General features: G+C 47.6%; 1 protein-coding gene across 1 annotated transcript in view; it reads left to right on the plus strand.

Moving 5' to 3' along the window:
• PDZD8 (PDZ domain containing 8) overlaps nt 1-14,629 on the plus strand; it is a 389,693-nt gene that overhangs the window by 339,074 nt on the left and 35,990 nt on the right. Inside the window, exon 4 of the mRNA XM_085603086.1 lies at nt 8,051-8,213. Within this exon, the coding sequence (XP_085459212.1) occupies nt 8,051-8,213 (163 nt within the window). The remainder of the gene's footprint in view (nt 1-8,050; nt 8,214-14,629) is intronic.

Genomic DNA, 14,629 nt, shown 5'->3' on the forward strand with positions numbered 1-14,629 from the left:
AGATTTCATACACTAGATAGATCCTTGTGGACATGAATTAAATTGTTTTTATTTACAAATTTGTTAGTAATGAATTGAGAATTAACTCTATAGTAGGTTAAATTGTTTTAACCCCAGGAATATTACTGGTAGGATTTTATGAATTCATTACGATTAATTAAATTTGTCTAATATTCTGTGAAATGAATTGATTTCTTATTTCTTGCTTCTTCTTTGTATCTTGTTTACGTTAGATAGTGGCATGTATTTTGTTCAGTACGTTTTATGCGTTTAATGAATTATCTGACGGCTGTTTGTGAATATTATTCTTTTGGATGTACCAATAAGATACCCCTTATTTACTGTTCTATATATTATTTGCCTTTTATTTGTATTGAGATTTAAACTGCCGCCTTGTGTACTGTTTTAAAATAATAATAAAAAAGGTGCAAGTTAAGACGTGGATCAGACCGTAACAGCGACCTTCGCTGAAGTGGATTCTTCTCCTGACCAAGACTTTTGATGTGGCAGAACTTTTTCAATACGCAAACAGTTACTGTTTTCTTTTATTGCTATGTTTTGGAGGCGAGGAAGGCATACAAAACTTGCAAAATGTATTGTTTTGTTACGCCGAGGAAAAGCTTTTGATGTTTGTGCGTATTGAGTTAGGAGAGTCACTGTTCATGCAAAAGGGTCGACGCTAGAACTGGTTTGTGTATGGAGGGTCAAAGGCAAGCACTATGACGAGTACAGTGATGCCAGCTACATGGCCTCTATTGTGAGATGTTTTTTCAAAGGTGCTGCTGTTGGATAATCATTGACTGTCCAGAAAACGACACAACATTTGACAAACATTGGACATCCCTGATGTACAATATTTTGTATGTATGTTTCCCTTACTCCTTTGTTAAGCAATATTAAAAGAAAAAACGCAGCTGACTCCCTTTGGCCAATGATTGACCCTGTATTCCTCCTTTTTCGTGAAACACAAAGATCGTAAGCAAGCATTTCTTCAGATGGTTTGGTAGGGAAATGCGCATTGCCTTTAATTTTATGCAGGGGCAGCTCCTCCGCTAAGGCGGAGGAGCGTCGCCCCACTGTTCTTTGAGCATGAAAAATAAAATGATAATAACATAGTTATTATCATTTTATTTTTTGCAGGTTTGGGGCTGATAAAGGGCGGGCTGGAGGCACAGGGGAAGGAGTGGTTTGCACACTCCTAGTGCCCATGACTGCTTGGCCAGCCACCTTGGCCCGGCCAAATAGTCATGCACACTTTGCATGTTCTCCACCAGGCTGCTTTACACAGCCTGGTGGGGAACATGCCCACGCCGCCAGTCGCCATATGAGCACCGATCCATGGCCCCCAGACCAATCACAATGCTGCATTGCAGCTTTGTGATTGGCTACAAGGAGCCTGGGTGCGTCCTGGTTCCGGGACTCAAAGCACAGGAGAGACGCAGCCTGCGGAGCAGGTAAGTGGTATTTTTTTATTTTGTACCCCGCCACCCTCCTCTGCCCCTCCACCCTCATTCCCTGCCAGCTGCTACTGAGTTTGTGGCCTAGAATCTGCTCTTAATTACTACTGACTACTCTGATCCGCAGAAGCAGGAGGTGTGGATTTAAATCTGGTCATGTCAGTGTACTTGAGTTGAATGCAGTTCTTGCATTGCTCGCTGTTTTACTCCCTGTGCTTCGCATCATACAACACCTCCAAATGATCTCAGCATGTGGGTGAAATCTAGTTGTGTTCGGAAGCAAATGTTGAGCAGGTGTCCTTTTAAAATGTTCATGTGGGAGGATCCAGAAGAGGGATTTTTACTGCAAAGGGTCATTAATGTTTCAGTGACTGTATTGTGTATGCATGCTGTAGGCAACAGTTTATGTTAAACAGCACGTACGTGCCAGCTATGGTAAGAAAATCAGAGCGCTAATTAGGTCATTGGACACCTTAGTCATCAAGCAGAAGAAAGCCTTTAGATGAACACCATTTACTCTTACCTAGAAATCTATCTTCAGCCTGTGTCGTGGTTGGCAGCGATTGTGAGTAATGTATATTGTTTTACTCTTATAGTGTGGTTGAGCGTGCAACTTGCTCCAGTGAGCTTCCCCTTTTCACAGGGTGGTGGGGTACATTGCACCTGAGGGTGGCTACAAGGAAGATACAGCAAACATTTGAAAATGGAAGGAAAATTTAAAGACAAAAAAGGTGTTTTCAGATAAGTGTCCCTAACCATAATGTAATCAACAGTCCCAGAGCTATGGTTTCATTGCGATGGTACACGAAGGTTATGCAGGGGGTGATGAATCTGTTGAGGCTTCTTGACGAGGCAGTGAGAGAGTTCAAAGCGTTATAGAACAGGACTGACAAATTGAGTATTGCTTTGAATGAAAAGTGATTACTTGCAATGCTTTAGACATTTGTCAATAAGAAGGGTGTTTAACATATTTGCATCGATGAAGATTAAACCAATGTTCAGTGGCTCACCATGACTAAGTCAATAGTAACCAGGAAATCATCATTTGGCCATGAGCATGATAGCGGGGCTCACAAGCGGGCTTCTTTACGTGAGTGCATTAAGTGCTTATAAAAGTGGTGCTCTTTTTAACCACGCAGTTGCCCACTAAAGGGATAGGTTTGCAAAGGTTGGGTACCTCTTAAGCAGGATTGTTCTGATGGATACCTCCAACCGCAGATTTCTCTCTTTAAAATTCTTCCCAAGCACCAGACTGGATCCAGAAACATTTCTCCAGCAATGCTCTAGTTCGCTACTAGGTGGGCATAGTATTGCTCCATGCAGGCTCCGTACCACCCCAGATTTAATAGCGCAAAGCAGCATATAAGCACCATTGTGAAGGGGAACAGTGAACCTCCCAAAACAACCGCTTTCAAACCATGCCGTGATGGTAAAAAACTGATGTCTATGACGGACCTGTAAGAGGTGGGTCTCTGGTGTCTGGACTGGGGATATGATTCGAAGTTGTGAAATGAATGTGACCTCATGCATCTGAAGATGATACAGAACTGAAAAGCGAAGCTGTATCTGTGCCGCAGAACATATGAGGAAGTCAAGACCCTTGTATAAGTTCTGCCTCCGCTCCAAGTCGCGGGCTCTCAGACTCTATACTGCTCTTGAGGCTGTTCCAGCGAGAGGAACGTCACAGTTTAAGTCCTCCAATAAGGTCACATTGAAGTCCTAAGGCAAAAACAAAAAAACAAAGCAGTACTCGACCCCATACCACTACTCTCTATCCAAAGAGATGGTTCTGAGGATGTCATGATGCAAATCGGTTTCCCTGTAGGTCTGCAGTCCCGTAACCGTTTTCCCAACTGATTCTTGTGCGCATCGAGTTTCCTGGGCCATCGGCAATGCCACAGCAGATTGAAGCATTCAAGGAGGCCATACTGCAAGGTTTTGGTGCACTTCCGAGCTACTCTTTAACACCTTTGGTCCCCAAAGAACAGCAGGGGCCTCCAGTCGGGTTGCCATTGGCAGATACATCCTCATCACTGTTGGGCCTCTTGAAACCCTCTCCAGGCCCCATGTCAACTTTGGAGAAACTTCCACTTTGGTCCAAGACCTGCGCCGGGCCTGTTGACATCGATGCCAGTATCTAAGCCACCAGCAACAGAATGTGCTGATTCTGATGTTTGCCACTGAACAGACTTCAGCCCTATCTCGACTGATGTCACACTCTGAGATTACAAAAACTCCACCATTCCTTATTTAGCAGACCTCTGTACCAGTGCCTCTACAAGGGAGGATTCGCTAGCCGGGGTACTAGCAGAGGCCCTATTATCTTTTTGGCCCTGACTTTGAACAAGGCACATCCCAAGAAGGAGATGATGATGGTGAAAGGAGGATGGGGTTCTCCACCCTCATTATACAGATGAGAACTTTGACTTGAGTGTGCAAGAGGCCAGGGGGCTAAATACTTCACTTGAGACCAGGTTTGACTTGTCACTTGGGCCACCACCTGAAGAGAGAGCATAATTTCAATAGTGGTCTGAAGGGCAGCTTAGGTCCTGGATTTAAAGCTGCCTTCATGTGAGACCAAAACGAACGTCCTTATGGAAATTCTGCAGTCTGCACCAGCCACGTCTGAGCCCTTGTTCCACTTTACCTACATTGCTACTGAATCCTTGATGGGCATTTGGTTAAAGCCTTGTTTCTGCCAACCAGTGAATAGGCAGGTGGCCAGGCATCACAGCCCGGTTCCTGGTGGTCATGATTTTCTTACTAAACATCCTTACTGAACCAGTAGGGTTATAGCAGCACTTTCGGGTGCATGAGGATGCATTTATCACACAACTTTGAGTTGTGTCCCCAGACCAGATACCAGAGATGCACATTGTTCCCTAGAACATTAAATTTATTTCGGAACTTGTCGAGTGAACGACAATTGGGAACATATTTCCAGATCCTTGTAGGAAAACACAGGAAGACAGGAACTGACATCAGTGTGCAGGGGCGGCGTTTATATGCGACTTCCCTTCTCCACTAAGTGGCGGCATGGAGCTATTGCAGAGCTGCACAGTGCCACCCAGTGGTGCACGGGAGCATTGCTGGTGCAAAGTTTCTGGATCGAGTCTTGCATCTGTGGAGTATTCTAAGGTTAGGAATCTGCGGCCAGACAGAGTACCCACCAGAAAGAGTGTTACCCAAAGAAAGTGATGTGTTTGTTGGCGAGATCTTTATAATTTGCTGAAAGATGGTGTATTGCATTTAATTTATATGCCTTATCATAGCTATTGTACGTTTCATGATGGGATTCTATTGTATTTCACTGCTAAGACAGTTTTTCTTCTACCTTTATCCTCTGGCTGCAAGGATTCCGGCTGATCCCTAGCTGCACAGAGACTGCCCCAGTGACTGCCTTCACTGTTTCCAGCGCAGTGGCATATACGGGTGCCATGGGCCCTAATGCATGCAAGGAAATTAGCTCTCTTGACCTGGTTAGATAGTTAAGAAAAAACTTAATTGGGTGTAGTGAGTCTCTGTCACTGCACCTAAGATATCCTCACACCAAACAAGCTTTATTCTTGCTCTCCTTTTTTGTGCTGTTCAATTCATTTTGCAGCCAAATCAGTCAGTCATGCGATTTTCACTTACCTCAGATTTTAGGGGCCAACACAGGATTTAGCCTTCAGATCTCATCCTTTTGTTTCTAAAAAAAAAAAAACCTCTGCAATTTCTCTTTTCTGCTGCAACCATTATAAACCAGTCAGGAATGTTTCTGTGGGAGGGGCACGGGCCATTTGTTTGTGTATTCTTTTACACAGTTTTTAAACAATTTAAAAGAATAGTCAACCAAAATGTACACCTCTAAAATGCTGTGGAAATCTGAAAGGTTGTTAAATATAATGAATTGTGCTAACTGTGAGATCAGCCTGACATTATCCTTGACCCAAAACAACCTGCACAATACCTGCTATACTGCTGTTATGTTGAGTATCCTACTGAGAAAGAGTGTTGATTTACAGAGCCCTATGAGCATTCAAAAATAGTTACAACGCTATCGAATTCACATAATATATACTAATTTGACATATTTGATAATTCGTTGTGATAATGCAGTTATTGCATAGGGTGTTTTGTCCTGCTCAGGATTTAAAGAGGGATGGCTTGAATTCGTTACTACTCTTCATACTCCTGATGCTTACTTTGGGAGGATTGGCAGCTAGACATAAGAGCTTTAACATAAAAAAAATGCCAGGTGAAAGTATTGCAGGGCACTATGTGTGAAAATGCGGTAGGTTTATCCAGAAAATTATATCCAGCTCCCTTCTTCACACTTGTTTAGGGTCCGGCATATCACTAGTTAAAGGTGTTGTTAATAAATTCAGTGGCTTTTTTCTGGTGTTGATTTATGTAAGTACCGTGATGCACACATACAGTTTTAAACAGTAACACTAATTCATGGTTTAACAATAATAGGAAAAGCAGGTGTGTATAACCAGTCCATGTGTTTTTTAAATTATTTTTTTTACTGAAATGGCTTGCAGAATTCATTCTGGACATTCAAGTGCATTATTGTTGAACTATAGTTCTTGTACCCAACAAAGTCAGTCAGCAGACTAAAAGAAGTTTTCTGTATTTCATAATACCCAAGTTATGGGCACCAGTCGTCAGAGAGTATTATTCAATATATTAACTGGCTCCTACACGATAGCAACTGATTTTTCCTTTCAGATTTAATCTCCTGTCAGATTCATGCTTTATGCATGTCAATATCTGTCTGTTTTTATGGATTCCTTATTAATTGAATGAAGGCTGGCTTTTGATCCGTTGCAGTAGTCGTGTCTGTCAGATTATGCTGTATTTTGTGTTGGGCCCAGCATAAACAAGATAAAAATTCTATTTTCCGGACCTCATCCTTGTGTGTTTAGTGTTGAACCCCATGTGGAGTAAGTTTTTTGGCGAGGTAGCTTGTCTTGTATTGGATTGTGTTGTGGCGGTTGTTTTATGATGTGCTGACATCGGTTTTTAAGTTATCAATATGGACTAGAGAATGTACTTCATGGCCATCCATCATAACTAGAAAATACTTAATACCCGGTCTTGTTATATTTTTGGTTAGAAGTACATTGAAAAAAGGAATGTCAAGTCAAGCATTGACTGTGAAGTGTTCATTTCTTTTTACAAAATGATATTTGAAGGTAAGCTGTCTTTGTTGCATCAAAGTTCCTTATATCAAACATTCAGGATCAAAAATTAAGTTCACTTTATCGGGTGTTAATAATGTTTCACTTGCCATAGATATAGTGCACGCTCTCACTTAGCAATAAGTGTTCCAGTTCTTCTTTAGCCGGTAGTTCCTAGTTTACTCAAAAGAGGAAAAACATTAGATTTGTAGATCTGGTCAGTTACTTGTTTGTTTCATTGCTACATTGCCCTGTTTGTGAAAGTAATAGGATTTATCATATGTACATACAGGATTAGCTATTTTTGGCCGTAGGGGGGAAACAGCCACTATAGCAGAAAGATCTTTTCCAGCAGTCCTTTTGACCGATCTGAAAACAGTTGACCATGCCTTTGGTTGGCATGCATTAATGTCGGCATTAAGTTACACATATTTGTAAAGTAAGTGCTTTGTCAACTGATGTAGTGTGGAGTTGACTAATATGCAGCAGTGAAGAGGCACCAAGAGCACAGGTGAGATCACTAGTGTGATTTACATTTCCAATGAAGAGGAGTCTATATGTGTAGCATTGCAAACACTATGTCTTAACAAGTGTAAAATAATAGTCTAAAAAGGAATGAGAGCGAGTCGCCCGCCATTCTTATTATTATATTGTAATGTCTCTTGAACTAGGTGCTATTTCACCAGTGGAAAGACATTAGCCAGCAAAATAATTATCTTGTCTGACTAAAAGAAACCAAGGTTGACAAAAAATGTTCATGATGTGAAAACCGGCATTCCAGTATCACTACCGTTTCACAGGCCTTAATCGTGGAGCCTTACATACACTGATCACCAATCAAAAGGTGTGCTCCTGGCTATCATTTCTGTTGCTGACCTGTCGCTCACAACAGTCACCAAAAATACTCTCATCCGTTCAGCCTCTGCGGGATCATCCCTATACTTGAAGGGCTTGTTTGTGTCTTGGTATTGATGAGACATACCACAGCACATGTGGCCACAACTAATGCTACTCTGCCTCATAACATTCCATAAAACATACAAAACAGATTAACACAATTCAACACCAAACACCACATCACAAACTCCTGATTATGCCTAAACCACTCCAATTCTTGCTTATAACTTGAAAACATATATCCGCACATCATGCAACCAACAAGACATAACTCCAATAAGACAAGAGAAAACTTTAGAGTCTTTGAAGCTGCCGTGGAATTCAGTCAAGTAAACTCAAAACCAAGTTAAAGTTAGTAGAGGAAAATGCAGTACCATTGTTGTAAGGTTTATGAAACCCTAGAGTAATTACTTTAAGAGTATATGTCCATTAGGTTCTTAATTCTTCTACTCCGCAGATTTGAATGATAAAACAATTAACCCAAATGATAATCTTGTTGAAAACTTTTCTGTTGGTTTGTCTTCTCAGGCCGAGCTAATCAAAGGAAACTCACAGAGCATAGGGCTCACTTTTCGGCAAGTGCAAGCCAGTGAGGGGGATGCTGGCCATGTGTGTATTGAAACCGTAGCACCAAATTCTCTGGCTGCCTCAACAGATCTTCAAAGAGGAGATAGACTGATAGCTATTGGAGGTAAGCTGTACATGTTGTCTAATGTGCATGTTGAGTATGGTAAATTGTACTGTTTGTTACCTTTTCATGCAGGATCGAATTACGAGCTCAAGCTACACAGCTCAAGGAACCAACATACAGCCTTGCCCTCCTCTTCACAATGCAAGATTTATTAGTGCAGCGATTAGACTGACAAGACAATGTGGTTTGTACCAAGATCTCAGAATTCTTCTGTAACAAAATCACCTCCATATAAGGCAGCTTTGACATTCAACCGGACAATGTCACCATCACAACTGAACTTCCCATCACAGCTGGAGAATGAATCTTGTCCTTGTGGCCTGCCGTCACCACTATCGGAACTGCTGCTACCACAAACATCCACTGGGGGGGTTTGAGAAAGGGGGCCTTTTGGCCCTTGCCCTTGCATGCCTTAAGCAAAGGACTTCTACCCATCAGCAAAGCACTAACACTCATCCTTCACACCCCCATTGACTCAGCCTCATTCCCAGTCATCTGGAAACATGCATCAGTCACGTCCCTGCTCAAGCAACCACCCTTTGACCCAGCCATGCTTTCCAACTATAGACCCATCTCCCACCTACTATACCCAGCAAACGTCTTAGAGAAACTAATCAACCAATGTCTCACCAACCACCTCAGTAACCACCATCTCCTCCACAGCACACAGTCTGGATTCAGGCACATCCACGGTACAGAAACAGCACTTAACGCAGCCACAGATGACATCCGCATTATCTTTGAGGAGGAGACATGCCAGCCATCATTCTCCTGGACCTCTGCAGCATTTGACACAATTTCACACTCCATCCTCATCAGGCGCCTGCATATGATTAGCATGCAAGGGCCCGCTGTCTCCAGGATATGCTCCTTCTTAACAGATTGAACACAAGCTGTCAGCCTGGCACCTTACTCAGAAGCCCGCAAACTCATCTGCGGAGTGTCTCAAGGTTCATCGCTTAGCTACACCCTCTCCTAACACATTCATGGTTCCCATGGTCAACGTCATCTGCACACACATCAACATCCTTTCCTGCCTCAACGATACACAAGTCATACTCTCCCTCTTGGACAAGACCCTCAACACAAGAAATAAGTTCACTGCCTGCATGAATGAAGTTGTTAACTGGATGAAAGCCAACTGTCTCAAGCTCAACACTGACTAGGCAGAAGTAGTGATCTGCGGCAAGAACACCTCACCAATAGACTCCAATTAGTGGCCAGCCAAACTCGAACCCACACCCAGCACTCACACGAAGAATCTCAGAATCATCATCTATGGCAAAGTGGACATGACCTCACAAGTTAACACTGTCGCTGCGTCCTACTTCCACACCCTAAAGATGCTAAGAAAGATCTCCATATGGCTCCCAAGCAACAAAACCATCACTCATGCCCTCATTGCCAGCAAGATGGCCTATGGGGACGCCCCCTACGCTGGTATCACCAAGCAACTCATCTGAAATTACAAACCATTCAGAACGTGATTGCCAGACTCATCCTCCGCCTTCCACACAGAACTTTCATCACATCACACCTCAATCAATCAATCAATCAAACATTTGTAGAGTGCACTACATACCCGTGAGAGTCTCAAGGCGCTGGGGGGAGGGGGGGGGGGGCGCTACTGATCGAACAGCCAGGTCTTGAGTAGCCTCCTGAAGGTCAGCAGATCTTGGGTCTGTCGTAGGCTCAGTGGGAGGGTGTTCCAGGTCTTGGTGGCGAGATGGGAGAAGGATCTCCTGCTGGTGGTTGTTCTTCGGATGCGCGGGACGGTGGCGAGTGCGAGGACGGCAGAGCGAAGCTGGCGGTTGGGGATGTAGAAGGAAAGTCGTCTGTTGAGGTAGGCTGGGCCGGTCTTGTGGAGTGCCTTGTGTGCGTGGATGATGAGCTTGAAGGCTATCCTCTTGTTGACGGGTAGCCAGTGCAGGTTTCTCAGTTGGGGGGTGATGTGGGCGTGGCATGGTACGTCGAGGATCAGTCGTGCCGAGGCGTTTTGGATGCGTTGCAGTCGTTTGATGAGCTTGGTCGGGGCTCCCGCGTAGAGGGCGTTTCCGTAGTCGAGTCTGCTGCTGACGAGGGCCTGGGTGACTGTTCTTCTTGTATCTGTCGGGATCCACCTGTAGATCTTGCGAAGCATGCGGAGGGTGTTGAAGCAGGAGGAGGAGACGACATTGACTTGCTTGGTCATGGAGAGCGTTGAGTCGAGGATGATTCCCAGGTTGCGTGCGTGGTCAGTGGGTGTGGGGGCTGCCCCCAGTGCCGTCGGCCACCAGGAGTCATCCCAGGCTGAAGGGTTGGAGCCGAGGATGAGGACCTCCGTTTTGTCCGTGTTCAGCTTCAGTCCGCTGATCTTCATCCAGTCGGCGACGGCCTTCATTCCTTCGTGGAGGTTGGCTTTGCCGGTGATGGGGTCCTTGGTGAGGGAGAGGATCAGTTGAGTGTCCTCGGCGTAGGAGATTATGTTGAGGTCGGGCGACGTGTGCAAGCGGGGCCATGTAAATGTTGAACAGTGTCGGGCTGAGGGAGGATCCCTGGGGTACGCCGCAGATGATCTCGGAGGCTTCGGATCGGAATGGGGGAGGCGGACACTCTGGGTTCTGCCGGAGAGGAAGGAGGTGGTCCATTCCAGGGCTTTGTTTTGGATCCCTACGGCGTGGAGGCGTGCACGTAGTGTGCGGTGGCAGACGGTGTCGAAGGCGGCGGAGTGGTCCAGGAGGATGAGGGCTGCGGTCTCACCGTTGTCCAGCAGGGTCCTGATGTCGTCGGTGCCGGCGATGAGGGCGGTCTCGGTGCTGTGGTTGCTGCGGAACCCTGACTGGGAAGGGTCCAGGATTCTGTTTTCTTCAAGGTATCGGGTTAGCTGTTTGTTGACAATCTTCTCGATGACCTTGGCCGGGAACGGGAGCAGAGAGATGGGACGGAAGTTCTTGAGGTCTCTAGGGTCTGCCTTATGTTTCTTGAGTAGGGCGTTGATCTCGGCGTGTTTCCTGCTCTCTGGGAAGGTCGCGGTCTTGAGGGAGAGATTGATGACGTTGTGCAGGTGGGGTGCGATGGAGCTGCTGGCTTTGTTGAAGATGTGGTGTGGGAATGGGTCTGACGGGGAGCCGGAGTGGATTGTGCTCATGGTCTTGATGGTGTCATCGATGCTCACACTGGTCCAGACTAGCAGGGGGTCGTGGTCGATGGTTTGCGGAGAGTCTGGTGTGTTGCTGTCTGTTGGGGCTGTCTGGGTGTTGAAGCTGTCGTGGATGTCTGCTATCTTTCGGTGGAAAAAAGTGGAGAGGAAGTCGCACAGGGCTTGCGACAGCGGGATGTCGTTGGTGTTTGAGAGTTCCTTCACGATGTTGAAGACCTCCTTGCTATTGTGTCCGTTGTTGTCGAGGCGGTCTTTGAAGGAGGTCCTCTTAGCAGTTCTGATGAGGTGATGGTGGTTGCGGGTGGCGTCCTTGGGGGCTGCGTGGCTATCCGGAGTCTGTTCGCTGTGCCATTTCTTCTCTAGTTTCCGGCAGGCTCGCTTGGAGGCTAGGAGTTCTGGGGTGAACCAGCTGGCCCTCTTGCTGGTGTCTTTGTGGGGGGGGTTTCTTCAGCGGGGCGAGGGTGTTGGCGCAGTCGTCGATCCAGCGTCTGAGGCTGTGGGCAGCGTTGTCGGTGTTGGAGGGTTCGGTGGGTGGGCTGAGAACGAGGTTTGCGTGTCGTTGGTCTTCGGTGATTTTTCTCCAGCTGCGGCGAGGAATCTGTTGGGTGCGGTGGTGTGTGGTGGGTTTCTGGAAGGAGAAGTGGATGCAGCGGTGGTCGGTCTAGAGGAGTTCGGTGGTGTGGCTGAAGGAGACGTGGGGGCTTGCGGAGAAGATGGGGTAAAGCGTGTGGCCGGTGGAGTGTTTAGGCATTTTGACGAGTTGCCTCAGTCCGAGGATGGCGAGGTTATCGATCAGGGTTGTCAAGTTGCTGTCGTCATTGTTCTCAAGGTGAAAGTTCAGGTCTCCGAGGAGGATGTAGTCGTTGGAGGTCAGGGCGTGTGTGCTGATGAAGTCGGCGATGGAGTCGCTGAACTGGGGTCGGGGTCTGGGGGGTCTGTAGACGAGGGTGCCTCTGAGGGTGGAGTTGGGGTCTGTGTGGATCTGGAAATGCATGTGTTCGGCAGTGCTGAGAGTGTCGTCGGTGGTGGTCGAGACCCTAATGCTGTTCTTGTGTTCTGGTTGTCGGGTGCGGGGACCAGGGGTTCTGGCGCTGGGTGCGGTCCGGGCGCAGATGGGTGCAGACTGCTTATCTTGACGCGCCTGCTGCGCGCGTCCGGCCGCACCTCGGGGACCTCCACTGACGCCCGATACATAAGTGCTAATTTCAAATTATACGCACATTCAAGACACTACACAACATAGGCCCCATCTACCTGAACAGTCACATCTACTTCCATCACCCACCCATACACCTCTGCTCCATAGGATTCTTATTCGCACATACCCCATTCATACACAGAATCCGACCACGCGGACATGCATTCTCTTACATCGCTACTAAAGGGTGGAACAACCCCCCTCTCCACATCAGAGTCTCATTAGAGCCTCACTCACTAGGGAGCAGTGATCCCTAGTGAGCAATCACTCTCTGGTGCTGAGCTGTGCTCTCTAGTGAACATGTAACTCTCCTGTACCGAAACAGTGCTCACCGGTGAATATTTACTCTGTGGACCTCTGACCTCCTGGCCAGGGTCCCAATCTCCACCCAAGCAGCTCCGACGTAGCCTCGCATGCCACTGCCCCATGCACCTCTCTCCTGGTAGGTGTCTGAGGCCCTCCTCCACCCGGAAGCTCCTGCCGGCGCCTCATCCCTGGTGGTCCAGTGGGAGAGCCTTGCTCTTCTGCTGCTCCACTTCAGTCTGTCTGCCTTTGTTGTACCTGTTTTCTGTTTGTGGTGTCTTTTCCTGTCTTTACTGCTTTTTTCACTGTAATTTCTGTTCCTGTTTTTGTCTGTATTGTCTTCTTTCTGCCCTTCGTTTTTTTTGGGCCTGTGCCCTCGTTCTTCTCCCTGCCCGTTCTTGCTGCCCTTTTTCCCCTCGCTGCCCCCCGCTGCCCCTCCCCCTACCCCCTGCCATTCTTGCACCCACCTTCCAGCTGTGCTTCCCTTCCCCCTGCCCTATTTAATTCCGGTTGCTGCACGGTCGCCCCTCTGGCGCGCCTAAGGCAGGCCCATCTGCGACCTGACCACAACCAGCGCCAGGAACCCTGCATCTCCCACCATCCATCGCTACGACATAGCCACCCTCCTCGCACTCAACACAGTAAGGAGCAACAGCTGCCAGCGGGCCACACCGAGTACCACCCATGGACAGTTCGCCTGCCGTCACTGCTGCCATGCCTACACCACCGCACGCACACCCACGGCCACACCCCCACGCCAACACCACAGAAGCCCTGAATTGCATCCTCCTCAACGTGCGCTCCCTGCACAGACACGCCGTAAAGATCTGAGACCTCCTCGACACCCTCTCACCAGACGTCACCTTCTTCACAGAAACCTGGACAAACGCCTCCTACATCCCCGACATTGCCACCGCAAGATCCAAAGGAAGGACTGCCCCAACCGCCCAGGGAAAGGACTTGCCATCACACACAAGAGCTCCCTCCGAGACTCCACCTCCACCACCAGCGACTCCTTCTCCACCACCGAACACCTCCATTTCCAGGCCAGCCCTAGAACCGCACTTTGCGGCACCGTAGCCTACAGACCCCCCCGGATCTCGTGCTCTGTTAACCACTACCATAGCCGACCTCATCGTCCCCCACGCCATCACCTCCATGGACTACATACTCATCGGAGACCTGAACTTCCACCTAGACAACCCCAGCGACCCCAACTCCACCACCCTCCTGGACAACCTTGCCAACATCGGACTGAAACAGCTCGTCACCACACCTATCCACAAGGCAAGACACACCCTGGACCCCATCTTCGCAGAAGGTAACAACATCCACTTCAGCCACACCATGCAACCCCATGGCCGGACCACCACTGCATACACTTCCGCGTCAACCCACGCCGCCCAAACTTTCACCGCCATCCATGAAAACACTAGAGCAAAGTCACTGAGGAGCAGCTCAACTCCACTCTCAAACGAGACCCCCTGACCACCTCAACCAACACCAACCTCGCAACCAAGCAACACCACAAATGGATCTCCAACTGCGCAGACCAGCTCGCACCCCTATCTAACCCTGACAGACAGCGCCCCAGGAAGGCCACATGGTTCACCGCCGATCTCCAAGAATCCAGACTCACCTGCAGATGCCTCGAAGAACTGGTGAAACAGCAAAACGTCTGAAGATCGCACCTCTCTACTCGGAGAAGACATAAGTCCTCGTTCTCCTCCTCTGAATGGGACAACAACGGGTGGCCCACCGCCCACGACAGCCCAC

The sequence above is a fragment of the Triturus cristatus genome, chromosome 1_2, assembly GCF_964204655.1.
Source record: "Triturus cristatus chromosome 1_2, aTriCri1.1, whole genome shotgun sequence".
Lineage (NCBI taxonomy): Eukaryota > Metazoa > Chordata > Amphibia > Caudata > Salamandridae > Triturus > Triturus cristatus.